Source organism: Eschrichtius robustus, chromosome 20 (genome assembly GCF_028021215.1).
Source record: "Eschrichtius robustus isolate mEscRob2 chromosome 20, mEscRob2.pri, whole genome shotgun sequence".
Taxonomy (NCBI): Eukaryota; Metazoa; Chordata; class Mammalia; order Artiodactyla; family Eschrichtiidae; genus Eschrichtius; species Eschrichtius robustus.
The window spans coordinates 22,857,760-22,874,925 of NC_090843.1; the positions used below are offsets into that span (position 1 = coordinate 22,857,760).

The window sequence follows — 17,166 nt, forward strand, 5'->3', positions numbered from 1 at the left end:
GGTCCGCGCGGAGTGTTCAAATTAGCCGGGTCGGCTCATCGGCGCTTGCCATTGGTCACCGCCCGCATGGCTGATTGGCTGTTTCCTAAGTAACAGTGTACTGCTCCGAGGTGGCGGGAGTTGTCAACAGTGCGCTTGCGCACTCCCCTTTCCTGCTTGCTGGAGGTTTGAGGCGGTGGCTCTGAGGCTGGAGCCACCAGACTGACCGGCAGAAACCAGTATGCGGTTGGGGTACGGAGGGGGAAGGGGGGGTTACGGCCTGTCTCAGTTGTCCCTGGGACTGAGTTCATCACCAAATGCAGCAACCAGACATCAAACACGTTTTCAAACCTGCTTTTTCTGTGGGCTAAGTCGGCATCCACTTACCCAAGAAGGGAGTTTCAGCCGCTCTCCAGGGTTTCTTCTCTTCCGCGACCATCCGAAGAATGAACTTCAAGCTTTGATGTGGAGAAACCGGTGGAGGCAGAGAATGGCACCTGCTTGGCTTTGACAGTGCCAGGAGTATCATGGACGGACTGTTGAATATGAGGGGCGGCCCCTTAGGGCACCGCTGGGCAGCAGTGTCTCTATCCTCCACAGCGGTCTGCTGCTTGGATTCTGGTGGGCCACCGCCATGCTGATCCCCAACACCGGGGGTTGTGGACGTGGAAGAGAGAGCCTTGCCCTGGAATCGGAAAGTCTGATTCCAATCACTAGTGACTGTATCATTAATTAGTGCTGAGACTGGGGAAGTCACTTCTCCTCCCTGGGTGTCAGTTTCCTCATCTATAAAGTGGGGCAAATATCCTGCCCTTCCTAAGAGCATGGTTGGAAAACCCTCTTAACTTCCAGCATATGTAAGCTTTCTATGAGTCTGATTAGGATGAAACAGCAATGGCTGCCAGGAGTCAGTTGCTCACCACTTTCTAATGATCTGTCCCCACACTGGGACCATGAACAGGTCTGAGGCATGCAAGAAAGCAGGAGGCAAAGTTCCCTGGCTGGCCTGTCATCAAGATAGGAGTGTCACTATTTAATCCCTGGTTGATTTGACCCAAACTCCGTTCACCTACCTGGACCTCTACCGCCCTCTATTCAGTGAGCTAGCACTGCTGGTTTGGCGAGAATAAAATGAGACAACCATGCAAAAATGCTGTTATTGTAAAGCTACCAGAAAACCAGGGTATTCTTGCCATCTCCACTACCCAGGAGAAATAAGCTGTTAAAGAATGGCTTCCAGGTTAGGGATCTCCTCCCCCCTCACAGGGATGTGCATTATAACAGAGGTTTGGAGTGTGGTTGAAGGCTTGGGGTGCCCAGGAGACGAGGGGAATAGGAGCCTCTTGTGCCCTGTAAGCCAAGTCTTGCCCTGGTCCTATTCTGACTCTGACAATTACCTGGAGAAGGTGAGGTGAGTCACGGTGAGGCCAGGAGCAGAGGCTGGCCCTGCTATGGGCAGTGGAAAGGGGACATTTACTTGCTTGATCATTTGGGGCAAGTCACTTAGCCTCTCAGAGCCTCAGTTTCTGCAGTTATAAAAAAAGAGGATAAAATAATACTTAGCTTGTTACAAAGATTAGAAATAATGTAGGTAAAGCAACTTGCAGACATTCAATGAAGTGGTAATGGGTGTTCTCGTATTCATTCATTCAACAAGTATTTACTGATAAGAGACAAGTAGGCTCAGAGGATAGGGTGGTGAGTGATAAACACTCACCTCCTACCTTCATAGAGCTTTCAGGCTATGGGAGAAATTGGCCTATTAAACAATGACTAACAATGACATGAGAGATGGGCTATAATGAGAACATCTGAGGGTGTCAGGAGGAAGTGACGTGCAAGCTGAGGTCTGAAGGAGGAGTGGAGCTCGTTTGGTGAGTGGAGCCATTCCTTGGATCTTAAGAGGCCAAGGGAAAAGAATTCTGCAGGTGAGAGAGTCAACCAAGCCCAGTGATGCTGAGAGAGCTTGGTAGGGCCTGGTGAGGCCCACCTTAGTGGACACAAATGGAAAACCCTTGGGCCCTACACCACAGATGCTGATAAGGGGAGAGCAGCCTGGTACTGGTCTAACAAGAACTTCAAAGCATATAACCCAGACGTGAGGGCTGGGTGCAGGATTTTTGCCTTGTCTGGCAGCAGATGTTTCTGGGCTGACATGGCTGGGGGTGTGAAAGGCCACAGGCTCTGTGCTCTTGTGAGGTGTGTGGATGTCTCACTATCTGCAAGTGGCAAGATTTCCAACCCTGGGTGCTCAAAGGAGGCAGAAGGGAGGCATGTCCATTCACCTGTACACTTGTCACTGCACATCTTTGCACCTGGATGTAGCATTCACTGCTTCGGGTGTAGACCAATTTTAAAAGGTCCTTGGAGACTTCCCTGGTGGCGCAGGGGTTAAGAATCCACCTGCCAATGCAGGGGACACAGGTTCAATCCCTGGTCCGGGAAGATCCCATATGCCGCAGAGCAACTAAGCCTATGCGCCCTAACTACTGAGCCCACGCGCCTCAACTACTGAAGCCTGTGTGCTCTAGGGCCGCGTGCGGCAACTACTGAGACCGAGGGCCTAGAGCCCGTGCTCCGCAACAAGAGAAGCCACCGCAATGAGAAGCCCTCGCACCGCAACGAAGAGTAGCCCCCACTTGCCTCAACTAGAGGAAGCCGTGTTAGGTACTGAGTGAGCCACTTGGAAGATGCTCTCAGTATGGCCTTGGAGATGGCAGATGACTGCTGGGGAAGTCCAGGAAGGCTTCATGGAAGAGCAGGTGTTCTGCAGGCAGCTGAAGTAGCCCAGGGTCTAGCAGACCCATCCCTGGTTCTGGGCAGGCAGGGAGAGGTCTGTAACTCTACTGGCCTAGGCAGTTGTCCTAATGCTGGCTGGGGTTCCTCACTCAGGGAGCAAAGGGGCTTGTGCCCTGGGGGTCTGGGAAGAACTCCTTGAATTTGCCCATTACCGTCTGGGAAGAGGCAGGAACCCCGCCCCTGCACAAGCTGCCCAGGTGGCAGGTGTTATAGGAAGTGTCTAGTGATTTAGGGGAGGAAAGACTTCTCTGGCTGGGAGGGAGTGAGATTCAACCCTTCCCCTACTCCAGGGAATGGACAGTCAAGAGAGCTGTTGCCAGAAAGATGAAGCCTGGTGATCTTGGGCAAGGTTTACCTCTCTGTGCCTCATTTTTCTCATCCAAAAAAATGGGTGTGATAATAGTAACTACCTTATGAGTGAGATTAAAATGAACGAATACGTGCAAAATTCTTAAAACAGCGCATGGTGCGTAAGCTACTGTTATAACTTAGTTGTTGATACGGAGATGAGAGTATATTTGTTCTTCCAGCTCCAATATTCCCCAAACCCCTGGACAAAAGAAGAGAAACCCCTCAGCTGCCTGGGTTCTGCCCCCTTCCCTATTCCAAAAAGGACAGCTTCAGCAACAGCTGGGGTGGGGTTGGGATCTCAGATTTTGGAAGGAGACTTGTTGTAAAACCTTTTTGAACATTATATAAGTAAAAAAAAATAAAAATAAAAGTAAGCCTCCCCTTAGTCCAGCTCCCTCAGAGGTAACAGCTGTTAACAGTTGGGGGAGCCTTCCCTGCCTCTCTAATAGCACCGTGTCCTGGATGTATTTATATGATCTCTGTAGGTATCTTGAAGCCCTGGGTGGTTTCTTATCACTTTCTGTCTCCTCCACACTGAGCTAGGGCCTGGCCCAGATGAGGTATTCAGTAATGTTAAAATGAGCAGAGCAAGTAGAGACCAAACAGATGGGTTGGCCAGGTCCTTGGGGGTACCCCTGTGCTCTTACCCCAAATTGGAGGCCACAGAGCAGAACAGTGGGAGAATCCACATTGGAGACTCCATTCTTAATACTTAGCTCTACATCCTGGGTACCTCAGACCAATCTCTCCCCTAGTGCCCCACACTCACTTCGGGTGGGAGAAAACCCAGATGTCTTCGTTTTCTTCAGTGATGATCATCACTGTCCCACACATTGAAGTGCAGCCAAAAGAATTTTATTTTCATTTTTATTTATTTATTTATTTATTTGGCTGTGTCGGATCTTTGTTGCGGCCTGTGGGATCTTTTGTTGTGGTGCGTGGGCTTCTCTCTAGTTGTGGCACGGACTCTGGGGCCCACGGGCTCAGTAGTTGCAGGGCGCAGGCTCTCTAGCTGTGGCACCCGGGCTCTAGAGCGCACGGGTTTAGTTGCCCTGTGGCATGTGGGATCTTAGTTCCCCCAACAGGGATCGAACCCGTGTCCCCTGCATTGGAAGGCAGATTCTTAACCACTAGACCACCAGGGAAGTTCTCAAAAGAATTTTAAATCACAGGGCTTAGGAAACTTGCATCTGCATTTTGCTTTACAACTTACAAAATATTAATAATTTCTTACCCACTGCCTCATAATGGCCCTTCAAGTAGATATTTTTATTAGGCCCATTTTATAGATGGAGAAACTGAGGCTCAGAGAGGTGAAATTTCGTTTCCTGAAACACTGAACTGGGCCAGAACTTGAGCCCAGTTCTTTTTTTTTTTTTTTAATAAATTTATTTATTTTATTTATTTATTTTTGTCTGCATTGGGTCTTCGTTGCTGTGGGCGGGCCTTCTCTAGTTGCGGTGAGCGGGGGCTACTCTTCATTGTGGTGCACGGGCTTCTCATTGCGGTGGCTTCTCCTGTTGCAGAGCAGGGGCTCTAGGCGCGTGGGCTTCAGTAGTTGTGGTGCATGGGTCAGTAGTTGTGGCTCACAGGCTTAGTTGCTCTACGGCCTGTGGGATCTTCCCGGACCAGGGCTGGAACCCGTGTCCCCTGCATTGGCAGGCAGATTCTTAACCACTGCGCCACCAGGGAAGCCCGAGCCCAGTTCTTTGACTCCAATTGCTGCATGTCTGCTGGGTCCTGCTGTCTCAGGTTCTAGCTCTGCCCTGAACCAGCCCGAGCAACCTTGGGTTCCTCTCTGGGTCTCAGTTTTTCCAGCTGTGTAATGAGAGTTGCCCATTCTGTGGCTTTGATTCTCAATTTTGGCAGATGGGGCAAATGGGTAGCATGTGGGAAGCATGGGAGTGGGGAGCCCTCTGGTCCCTTTTCTCTCCAGGCCCCAGCTGCCCCCTCTCAGTAACCCTTCCACCCCCACCCAGTCCCAAACACGTATAGACTTTTCACTTCCACTTTATTATCACTTCATTTGTAGGATTTTAAGGTTTATTACCTGGAAGGAAGCGAGGAGCTCACACCTCCAGTTCCGCTTTTCAAATATACCTTCATCGCTTGTGAAAATAACCTTATTAACAGCATCTAACCTGCTACAGCTTACGGGGGTACCCAGATAAGTACATGCAGAAGGAACCAGGGCAGGGGAAACAGCATAGCTAGCTGAAGTAGTGCAGCCTCTGGACCCCTGGGATTTTCTCCCAGCTCTTGGGGGTCCTGGAGCTGTTGTCAGGGTCAGCAGAATGCGGGTGAGCCCCAGAGTAGCCTTGAGCAATTGGTCCTTGCCTCCTGCCTCTTCCTCTGACGCTCAGAGACCCTCCGGGACACAGCTCCCGTGCCTCCGCGCCTCCCCTGTCCCCTGGATGCTTGTCCAGGATTGATTCTCCAGGCAGCTCCCCCTCTGAGCAGTAAATGAAATATCGGTTACCAGGAGTGAGGCGGGAGGCAATTAACCCCTAGACCTCACCATGGCAGATGTGTTTGCAGCAAGCTGAAGCAGAGAGCCGAGCGCACCTGCCTGGCCTTCCTGCAAAGTCATCCAATTAGGGTAGCCCCCAGCGGTGGGCTCCTGCCGCCCCCTCTGCTCCCCGTGACCCCGGAAACCAGGGCAGCACCAGCTCCGAGGGCTGGCAGATGCCTGGGCACAGGATGGCCTGCCATTCCTCGTGTGGGTGAGCTCCAGGGGCACTGCCATCCTCACACTCCTTTGGCAGGGACATTATTCGTTAATTAATCACACATCTTTCTAAAGGGGAGGCAGCGTGGGGAGGCTTCTTCCCTCCTTCCTCCAGAGTGGGACCACCATTTTGCCTGTCCAGCCTCCTTTCCACCACCTAGCCAGCCCTGCCCCGTAGAATGTTTCTGTGGCAGAAACTCCCCTGACAGAGGAAGAGGCGAGACACATGCCCTGCTTTCAATGAGCCCCCAGTTGGATGAGGAGACAGAGTTTGTCCTTCAGGGAACCCCCAGTCCCAGGGTCTGGTCTCAGAAACCCTAGTTTAATAGAAAAAGCACAGTGTCTACCCTTGGAGCCACTGAGAGGACGGCCACAATCTTTGCAACTAGGAAATGGCCCCTCCTCATCCCCAGTCTCTGGAGATACACATCTTGCCCTCAACTGAGTCAAAACACTGTCTTTGAGGACGCCCAGTCTGATGGAGGAGACACAGTCTTGCCTTCAGGAAGTTTCCCATTCTGAGGGTGGAGACATAGTCCTTGCCCTCAGGTGTCCCAAGTCTGAGGGGGAAAAAATAGACTCGCCCTTGGGGAGCCCCTGTCTAATGGGGGAGACACTTCCCCAACATGTTCCCCGGCAGCTGGGATGCTGCTTGAGTGACAACCAGCTGGCAACTGGCACTGCCGGACACCCCTGGTGCCCTGCAAAGGACGAAAAAGTCCTTGGCTTCAGTCCTGTCCCAGTTGTGTCACAAACTTGCTGCATGACCATGGACAAGTCACAGATTTTCTTCAGACTATGATTTCCTCATCTGCGACATGGAGATTTTAGGCCCATCTCTCAAAATGATATGAAGATCAGCCAGTCACCAGAAAGAAAAGAAAGCAGGCCAGCCAGCCTGGCTCTCCCTCCAAAAATGACTAACATGCTTTTTGCTGTAGCAGAGGTCCTAGACCAGTCCCTGTGGTCTCTGGGGAGGGCTGGGGAGCACCCCCAGGTGTGGTGGCTGGGTAATTTGGGGCCAGTGTGACCATTAAAGAATCACAGGGGGCTGTGGGTGGCACTGGTTGGGGGGGGGGCGGGAGGGGGGCTGCTGGCTAATCTAATCACTCTTCCCAAGGAAACTCTTGTTCCAGCTAGACCTGCCAGGGGTTTTATTGGGTTTGTGGGAACACGCAGATTTCAATCTCCAGACCCCACAGGGAAGGAACAAGTATTAAGCTAATTTTATTAAATGGCCACAGCTGGAAGTAGGGGGATGTAGGGGAGAGAAGACAGGATAAAGAAAGTCATTCAAGTCTGCCAGCCTTGACAAGGGTCCATACATGGGGCCTGACTGGGAGGGAGGCCACCCCTCCTTCCTGTCTCTCCAGCTGAGCCAGCAGGGGGAGGGGAGGCCAGATGGGACCCTTCCCTCAAGCAGAGCCTTGGGATTCTCCAAGAGGCTCACCCCATGGCTGCTGCCCAGGGCAGATGCTTGTAAATCCCATCAAGCCTCTGCACGGCAGCGCTGGAGTGGAAACGCTGGGCTGCCCGCAAGCCATCCTTCCTCCGTTCTGCTTTGGAGATCCCAGATCTTTATGAAATATGGCATGCTGTGTAAGAGCGTGGTCTTTGGTTCAAATACTGGCATTTGCCTCTTCCTAGCTCTGTGACCATGGCAAATTATTTATCCTCTCTGAGCCTCAGTTTCCTCATCTGAAATGGATAAAACGACAGCATCCATGTTAAAGGGCATGGGAGCATTTCTTGCCAGTCCACTCCCACCCCACACATATTTCCATGAGATAATATTTATAAAGTTCCTATATGGGGCTTCCCAGGTGGCGCAGTGGTTAAGAATCCGCCAGCCAATGCAGGGGACATGGGTTCGAGCCCTGGTCCGGGAAGATCTCACATGCCGCGGAGCAACTAAGCCCGTGCGCCACAACTACTGAGCCTGCGCGCCACAACTACTGAAGCCTGCGCACCTAGAGCCCGTGCTCTGCAACAAGAGAAGCCACCGCAATGAGAAGCCTGTGCACTGCAACAAAGAGTAGCCCTGCTCGCCACAACTAGAGAAAGCCTGAGCGCAGCAACGAAGACCCAACGTAACCAAAAATAAATTGAAAAAAAAAAAAAGTTCCTATGTGGTGTCAGACACAGAGTGGGTGCTCTCTAAATATTAGCTATTATGATTTAGGAATGCCCTAACTGTGCAACCGTCATGGTCCCAGTAACAGGAGGTGAGGGAGGCAGTGACAAGGCAAGGAGATTTAGTGTGTCTCCAGGGAGCAAGGGCTTCTCGGATTCAAGTGCAATCACAGAACTTGGTGACTGTGTCCTATTTTTTTAAAAAATAAATTTATTTATTTTATTTTATTTACTTTTGGCTGTGTTGGGTCTTCGTTGCTGTGTGTGGGCTTCCTCTAGTTGCAGCGAGCAGGGGCTACTCTTCGTTAAGGTGCGTGGGCTTCTCATTGCGGTGGCCTCTCCTGTTGCGGATCATGGGCTCTAGCTGCGTGGGCTCAGTAGTTGTGGTTCGCGGGCTCTAGAGCGCAGGCTCTGTAGTTGTGGCACGCAGGCTTAGTTGCTCCGCGGCATGTGGGATCTTCCCAGACCAGGGCTCGAACCCGTGTCCCCTGCATTGGCAGGTGGATCCTTAACCACTGCACCACCAGGGAAGTCCCTGTGTCCTATTTTAAAAGCTATTTAACCTCTTTGCAAAAAGAATAAAATCTACTCATCCAACCTTCCAGGGCTCTTGGAAGACTCAAGTGAGATGACATACGTGAAAGCCTTTGACAAACTTTAAAGTGATGCATAAATAATAAAAGCTGTGTTTATTGAGCATATACATGATACCTCTTTAATCCTCAGTCAAGTGAGGTAGGTTAGGTCTCCTCACCTACATATTATAATGAGAAAACTGAGGCCCAGGGGTGAAGCGCTTGGGTCAGGGTCAACCAGCATTTAATGCAAAGCTTGTTCCTTTCATTGATGTCTCTAACCCAGAACTGAGTTAGAAAAGAGTGACACGGCCAGGATTCTACACTGTGGCACTGGGACTGGAACCTGGGTTTCCCAATTTAAAACTTGCTGTGCCTTTGGAATGCTGATGCCGCTTTCAAGGTCGAAAAGTTGGAGCTTTTCCACCCTGGAAAATGATGATGTAACTGGGTTGCCTCCTATTCCAGCTGCCCAGGCCCACTTGGGCTGTGGTGGGCATTGGGCCCCTCGGCCCACCTCCTCCTGGAGCAGCTCTGGCTCTGGCGCCTGGCTCCCCCCGGATCCATGAGAAGCTTTCAGCAGACTCATTCCCAGCCTGGAGGAGGGCAGGGTTCACGGTCCCCTCCTGCAACTCCTCTCCAGGGCACAGTCGGAAAGCCAGCGGGGTGGAAGTGTTTTATTATAGCTTTGGTCAGACGGGGCGCAGCCGGCCAGGGCTGTAGCTGGGAAGCCATCCAGCCCCCAATATGCCGCTTCCCCAGGCAGCGCCACCCCAGAGCGGGTGGGCAGCGCATCCGAGCACCGGGAGCGACCCCGCCGAGACCTCTCCCCCAGCTGGGGCGGGCTGGTGGCTAGGGTGGGCAAAAACAATCCTATTGTACAAATATACAGCACGGGCCGGGGCAGGGGCGGTCGACACCGCCTCCCGGGGAACCGGGACGGGGCGCGCTGGACCCGGCTCTGCGGTGAGGTGGCAGGAGGGCTAGCTGCGGCCCGGACGGTGGTGAGGGCAGGCCAGGGGCGTCATAGCCGGGAGAAGCCGGCGGCCGTGGCGGGCAGCGAGGGGGTGGGGGTAGGGGGACGGGTCATCCTCTGCTCCGCCGGAAAGGGACCTCCGGGGGGATAGGGGACGGAGGGGTGGCGAGGAGCTCAATCGGAGTAGATGATGAAGCCGGAGAATGTGCTGTATTTGTTGCTGTTGCCGCCGTGCGCTTTGCCTCCGTCGAGCTTGATGAAGACCTCGTCGCCCGCGTCCAGGTGCAGGATCACGCTGTTGCTGGCGTAGTCGTAGTTCTGGTCTGCGTCCTGGGCAATGGCGCTGGCCCGCACCTGCGGGGTTGGTGGGGGTAGGAGAAGAGGGGTGTGTGTGAGAGGGGAGGGGAGGAGGAGGGAGAGAAGTGGGGTCGGGGAGGGAGGGGGACCGTCAGAGGTAAGGCAGCTACCTCTGGAAGCCCCCAAAGCCCCACCTCTAGCCCCATCAGGGCTCTCAGCCTGCTTTTCTCCCATCATCCCACCACTGCCCTGTCCAGTCATAACTGTGTGTTTTGGGAAGGGGTTACAGAGGAGCCTTGGATTTCTAGGGCAGGTATAATCTGGGTCTGAATTGGCAGTCAAGGTGTAATCGGCCTCCTTAACTCCCCTAGGTCTCACTGTCTGACTTCAACAATGTTTCCAGGATGCCCCAGCCTGGAACTCCCTCCTTGCAGGAGGAATTCTCTGGACCCCTAAGGGATGGAGGGCCATCCCCTCTCTCACCATTGGTTCCCCTCTGCCTTATTGTGATAATGATGCCTTACATTTCAGCCACATCACCTGTTCTTATGTCAGTGGATGGACAGGAGGGCGCCCCTTGGCCTTATAGGTTCAGGCCTGGATCAATGCCAGGCTACTAGTAAGCAACCACACTAGTACCAGGACCTGCTCTGTGGACGCCTTGCCTGAAGTCCATTCTGGAGTCTTTCACACCAGAGCAGTGAGATGGAAGGCCTGGTAATTACTTCCCCTCCCAAGGCTCAGGTTGGGCCTGCATCCCGCCTCCAAAGAGCTGTAGCTATACCTGTGACTACTCCCCGACCCAAAGAGGACTTCTGGCTCCTCCTGTATCACCCCACGGTGGTAGAAAGGAAGTGGATGGGAAGAAGGGAACCAAGCCTTATATCCTTCTGTGATCCTCAGTCTGATCTGATACCGTTGCTGGTCCTTGTTTTGATGGAGGAGGGGCGGGACAGGCAGGACGATGGGGCAGGGGAGCACCAGCCTTTGGATTTGAAGCCTGACACATCATTTGGGGGGCTCAGACTATAATCATAAGATATTGAGGATGTGGGGTGGTGGACAAATTCCTTCCAGGCATTCCTTTCCAACCGCTGAGGCCAGCGCAAGTCCTGAGCCACCTGATCTGGGGCCTCTCCAGGATATTCTGGGTGGAGAATGGGAAGAGAGGAGCCATCTCCAAGTTCTGGCTTGTGGTGGGGGGAGGCTGCATTGAATGGGGTTCTCTCAGCCAGGCTCCTCAACAGCCCCTCTCCAACCTGCCCTTTCCCCGAAGGCAACTCCCCCAAGGGCTGACAGTCAGGGCTGGACCAAGCCAAATTAGGGGAGGGACCCATCCTCCTTCCTGGACGGAAGGCAGAACTGTAGATCAGCTGTGCCAAAGCTGCTGACTCAGCAGCAATGCTGCACCAGGAGGACCCGACATATTTGCATACAGTCTGCCATTTAGAGCCCAGATCCTTTCAGCCCCTTCTCTCCCCTCAAGCTCTTCTTCCCCAACCTGGGAGGGAATTGTTTGGGGCACTCGGTTGGGAAAACTCCTGGTCCAGCTAAAGGTGGTGGAAAATCAAATGAGGGAGAGATGCCATCTGCCAAGGAGCTCAGTTTCTCCGTTTAGAAAATGGATGAGAAGATCCTGCCTCACCACTGCCACCAGTGTAGATGCTTTTTGACAGTGAAGGAAAAAATTTTTAATCTTGATGGGGCTTTGAGCTACTAGGAAAGAGCCGAAAGCAAGCAGCCAACTCCTGTATTGTTCCCTGGGCCCTAATCCTGGTAGTATTTATTATTACACATGCATTTCATTATCTTTGCTAATAAATTACTATTAATAACAATTATTTTTATTACCCAGATTAATTTAGCCTTAACTCATTAAAACAGTGTGCTTCTTAATAGCCAAATCCATTAGAATACCGTCATCTGTCATCAGGAATCTCCTGGTGATGTGACAGGCATCAGAACTGTTATGTTTATGTTTATTATTTATTCATCACCATGATTGTTGCTGTGATTATCCTAACTATCCACGGAGGCAGGGAGAATTAATGCTCTTCCATCCTTAGACAGTGGGGGATCCAGGAATGGAACCCAGGGGTCCTGATTCTCTGCACAAGACTGGAAACAGTTGAGGCATCCAGCTCCTCCTGGGGGCCGAGGGGAAGTTTGGGGATTTGAGGTTGTCCTGGAAGCAGGAAAGCAAGTCTGGGGCTTGTCAGGAGGGGGCGCTATAGAAGCACCTCTTCAAGGGCTGCCAATAAAGGAAACTGAGGCAGTGGTCCGATTAGGGGCCTGGAGTGGGGGTCGGGTGGGGGCAGAGAACCCAGGAGATGCGCCTCTACCCCCAGAGCAATGCTGGGGTTTTGGATGTGCAGGTGTGGCTCCCACAGGCAGCCAGCCTGGTCCACAGGAGACTTGTGCTTTCACACCATTGCTGGGTCCCTACTATGCCAGGCACTGGTTCTGTGCTGTGAAAGGCATTAGAGGCCAGAGAGGACAGCAGGGGGCCCCTCTCCCCCCATCAGAGAGGCTGATCTCCAGTTAGGTCCTTATACCATGGTCCCCAATTTACACACCCCACCACTTGTCACCTCACTCAAACTCTGGTGTCCAAGCCCCTGCCCATTTGTAATACTTGTCTTCCCATAGGCCCTGGCCTGTCCCCACACAGTCCCCTCTTCCCTAGCCCCGTTTATCAATTTCACGTCCTTGCCCGGCATGTGGGATCTCAGTTCCCCGACCAGGGACCAGGGATCGAACCCATGCCCTCTGCACTGGAAGCACGGAGTCTTAACCACTGGACCACCAGGGAAGTGCCTGAACTGTGGGTCTTAGAGAGAGCTGCAGGGCGCTCACCTCACCCAGGGCACCGGCCCCAACCTAGAGTCCCTTCCTCAGGCTCCTCAGGTCCTCATGTCCTAATGACCCGGGCTTAGTGCCATCAGGCTGTGCAGTGGTGACTCAAAGCTACCCCTAGGTAGAGGGGCTGGTGGGCCTCACACAAGGACAGAGAGGGGGTCTCAGCACCAGGCAGGAAGGTGGTGACTCCCCGTCTCCCCATGTTGCCCAAGGAAGGGCCAGGGCCCAGATGCAGCTCTGCCTTCCGGAGGAAATTCTGGAAGCCTCTCTGCAAGGCAGGAAGCCAGGAGGGAAAAGCACAGAGCCCAGGGTCACCCCTGGACTTGAAGACGTGGGAGGAGCAAGCCCCTCTTTTCTGTTCCCACCCACTGCCCAGCCCCATCATTTTTTTCTCCGCTCACTTGAATGTCCACCTCTGAGCCAGCCTTTCCCTACACTTGACCTTTTCATTTTCTCCCTAGTTGTGTCTCCTCACCTTGGGGACCCAGGTTCACCTTCCTCTCCCCCAGCCAGGTTGGTCTGAGCTGGGGCAGGCCCCACTGAATCTCGCCCTCCAGCCGACACATCTGGGGACAGGAGGGTCAGTGGTCTCCCGATGCTCCTCCCACTCAATAATCGCTGGGGTGTGTTATTGTGTGTTTACTACTGTCTCCCCTGCACAGACCACGAGGTCCTGGAGGGCAAACAGACTGAACCTCTGGAACCCCAAACCTGGCTCCTAGTAGGGGCTCAAAACTAATATAAAGAATGACCAGTGAGATTAAAGGAGTCTCTTGGACAATCTGGAAGAAGTCACAAAGGATGTAGGGGAGGACCAGGGCCTATCACCCCGCTGCTTGTCTTGGATTTTTTTATGTGTGTGGAGGAAATGGTCTGAGTAACTGTTAAAATGCTGGGTCTCTGAAACCCCTGGTTAAAGCCACCTCATTTCTTCTACCAGCCTGTGGTGCCACCTCCTTGTCAGGCTCTGTCAATGTCCTGATTCGGGGGTAAAAAGAGGCTTTTGGGTCAGTTTCGCCTCCCTGAGACTGAAGCAAGTGTCCTTGCCCCAAGCACACACCATCTTTGGGGCCTCCTCTTGTCTCATCTCTGGGGCCCTGCGGCACCCTCCTGAAGTAGCGCAGGGTCTAGGGCCCACTGGTGGCCTGGTGACCACCTCCCTATTCAGGCAAGCTGGGCCCCCAGCCCCCTGAAACCTCAACTTCATGCCAGCCCAAACTTTCTTTAGGAAAGGAAGAAATTCCATCAATGAAGGTGACATTGTTGCATCCCTTACCAGCGATTGATAAGGGAAATTGCGGGGCTATCTGCAGAGATGGCCCTAACTGGGTACTAGGGTCTCCCATTTGGTCAAGAACCAAGGACAAAGAGGAGAGACACAGGAAGCCTGATAGACACAAGTGGGAGAGAGACACCAAAGAAATAAAGAGGGGGGGTTAAACCCAGGGGTGAAACCCCTGAAACCCAGGGAGAGACAGATAGGACTGGTAGACACAGGAGAGAGGCCAGCACAAGAGATGGAGAGATAGGAGAGAGGCAGGCGAGAGGCAGAAACCAGAGAGAGCAGGCATGGGAGACAGGGCAGGGGGCAGACCTACAAGCACCTGGTAGGCTTTTTGCTGACTCTCAGGCCTGTCCTTTCCCCCACCCCCCAAGCCAGGGTCTGCCTCAGGGTAGTGCTGCAGTGGGAGGGGTTCCAGCAGGATCTTGGGTCTCAGTCGCAGGAGATTCCTTCCCAACTCCCATCAGCCTAGCTTTAGTTCTGATTGGCACAGACACCTTCTTCCACAAGGATGCTCCGCTTGACTACCCCAGGGGCCCCAGGCCACCGTGGTCTGGGAGCACTGAGAAGGGAGGGGGAATCAAAGCGAAGGGAGCTGGGTAAAACTGTCACCCTGGGGCAGGGTTAGGTCAAGATTAGTCCCGGGGCAGCGGTTCCAAGGAGAGCGCGAGGCATTGCCGGTCCCAGGTACCAAAGACATCGTGAGCTTGGTGCCTGCCACTCTGGTCTCTCCGATGGGAGTGGGAAGGAAGATGATCCCCCGACACCCCAGGAATCAGGAGTTGCAGCTGGGAGGCAAAGAGGAGGGGAGTTTCCACCTCTTTGCCCTGCCTCAGGAGGAAAAACTTTCCCCCCCAGGCCGTCTTCTTGTGCGGTTAGCTCTGACACAGTGGGAAGGGGCCGCGCAGTCCCGGGTTTTGCAAAGGGTGTCAGATCGGCCCAGTGGTCCCTTCCTTAGGGCGGGGAATGTATTGCAGCTAAGGCTTTATGCGCTCGGCTCCCTTTGCCTTTGTGCGCAAAACATCTCCTACAGCTCGCCTTCTCCGCTTGCGCGCCTAGCGCTGCGCCCAGGCGCCCGTGGGCGCCGAAGCTGCCTTTCCCCATAGCCCATCCTGATCCGTCCCCTCATCGCCAGCTGGTATTAACCAGAATCCCAGCTCTCAGACGCTGTTTCCCAAGGGCCAAGCCCCCAAGGGCCAGTCCGCGCGCCCGGGAGCCCTGCGCTCTGATTATTAGTTGGATTTATCTCCCGCATTTCCATGCCGCAGGTGCCCAGCGGCATTTGCCTTGGAGCCGGCGCCCAGGAACCGAGGAGTTAGGGGTGCCAGCCAGCCTGGACCATCCCAGCCTGTAATGCCTAAGCCGCTTCAAGGGCTCCATCTGCGCCCTTCTACGGAAGGGTACGCCCTTCGGCCCCGGGCTCCCTGGATGCCCTGCCCCCAGGCCAGCCCCATGCCCCCGCCGGGCCCACCTGGCCGTTCTTGCAGAGGTCCGCCCACATACTGGTGCCGTCGCCGCCGCGCATGAGGACGTGGTAGGTGAAAAAGTAGGTGCCGGGAATGTTGCATGTAAACTTGCCGCTGGTCGCGTCGTAGTTGTTGCCTAGGTTGGTGACCACGTCGTCGAACTTGAGCACCTCGTAACCCTCGTGAGGGTTCTTGAGGCCGGCGTAGAAGGCCACGCGCGGCACCGTGGTATAGGTGGCCGTGCTGATGGCGCCGCTGCCCCCCGCGCCCGGCAGCCCGGGAGGGCCGGTCTTGCCCGGCTCACCCTTCTCCCCGGGTGGCCCCACAGGACCCGGAGGACCCGGGTTCCCCGGGGGCCCGGGAGGGCCCGGCTTGCCTGTGCGTCCCGGCTTCCCCTGGGGGCCCTGCACCAGCGTGGAGGGCGGGGGCGCGCCGCTCTGCTCGCTCAGGGCGTCGCCGCCGTCGGGCCGCGCGCCGGCGCCGGGGCCCCGCGCGGGGTAGGGGTCGCACACCATGCGGCAGGTGCCCAGCATCTCGTAGTGGCCATCCGGGCCGCCCGAGCTCACGAGCACGGGGATGAGCACCACCAGCACCAGCAGCATCACCACGCCCGCGGCAGCTGCCAGCAGCGTCTTCCGGCCGGCGCGGAGCCTGGGGAGCGCCGGGCCGCCAGGCCGCGCCGTCGGGGCAATGGTGCCGGCGGGCGGGGGGCGCGGGCAGGGCGCCCGCGCTCAAGGGCGGTCCGGCGGGGCTGAGGGCATGGGGCCGGGCCCAGGGCGCCGCGCTGCGCTGGATGCGCTGCCGAGCCCAGCCGCCTGCTCCTGCCTCGCGCTTCCCTCCCGCGGCGCGGCAGAACTGAGCGCGGCGGCCGCCGCCTCCTGCCTGATTCCTCCTGCCTCCCCGCGCTCGAGCCACCGCCCCCTCCGCCCGGTCCAGCCCCACCCGCTCAGCGCAGCTCTGCGCCCGTGAGGGGTGGGGCTGAGGGCTGGGCCGGCGCCTAATTGGGCCGCGGACGGTAGGGCTCCGCCCACCAAGAGGGGCGGGGCCGTGGGGCGGGGCCGCGGAGTAGAGGGCTGGAGCCGGGAGAGGAAAGGGGAGACTGACGGAGACAGAGCCTCGGAAGTGGAGAGGGGCCTAGAGTCTGAGACATAGAAGAGGCTCGCATAGAGAAGGGAAGAGTAGGGACGAAAAGCGAATGGAAGAGAGGGTCATAGGGAGAGCTAGAGAGCCCCGAGAGGGATTGGGAGGGAGAGGACTCGAGGGTCGCTTACGAGGAAAGCCGAGAGAGACAGAGAGAGGCACGAGGGGCCACGGCCCGCAGCGGGCGGAGGCTGGGGTAGAGCACCCCGGTCTTCAGGGGACAAAGAACGACTGAGAGGAGGACGGAGCGGGGAGCAAGAAGGAAGGACAAGGAAGAGGGTTATGAGTGGGGAGAAGAGGGGAAGGCAGGAGGATGGGGAGGGGGCCAATCCGCCCTCAGGCCTCGCAGACAACCTGTCCGGGAGATGGGGGTGGTGGTGGGATGCCTGTCAGGGTGCCCAGCAGAATCCCGAGTACTAACAGCTGCCGCTCCCTCCTCTCTTTTTGGCTCCTGGATGTTCCCGGGACCGCCTTTTCCCAGGAAGAGCAGGATTTTTCTACCCACACCTCCTTACCTCTGCTCCTTCCTGCCTGCGCTCCAGGCCAGGTCAGGCTGCTTTTTCCTGGGGATGGGGCCGGGG

General features: G+C 55.3%; 1 protein-coding gene across 1 annotated transcript; it reads right to left on the reverse strand.

The window, feature by feature from the left end:
- Positions 1 to 8,681: 8,681 nt before the first annotated feature.
- On the reverse strand, positions 8,682 to 16,114 carry C1QL1 (complement C1q like 1). The gene is made up of 2 exons (XM_068530723.1): positions 15,451 to 16,114; positions 8,682 to 9,895 (listed from the first exon to the last, which is right to left on the reverse strand). The coding sequence occupies exons 1-2, from the start codon at positions 16,045 to 16,047 to the stop codon at positions 9,716 to 9,718; spliced, it is 777 nt and encodes a 258-aa protein (XP_068386824.1). The 5' UTR covers positions 16,048 to 16,114; the 3' UTR covers positions 8,682 to 9,715.
- Between the last annotated feature and the right edge of the window lie 1,052 nt (positions 16,115 to 17,166).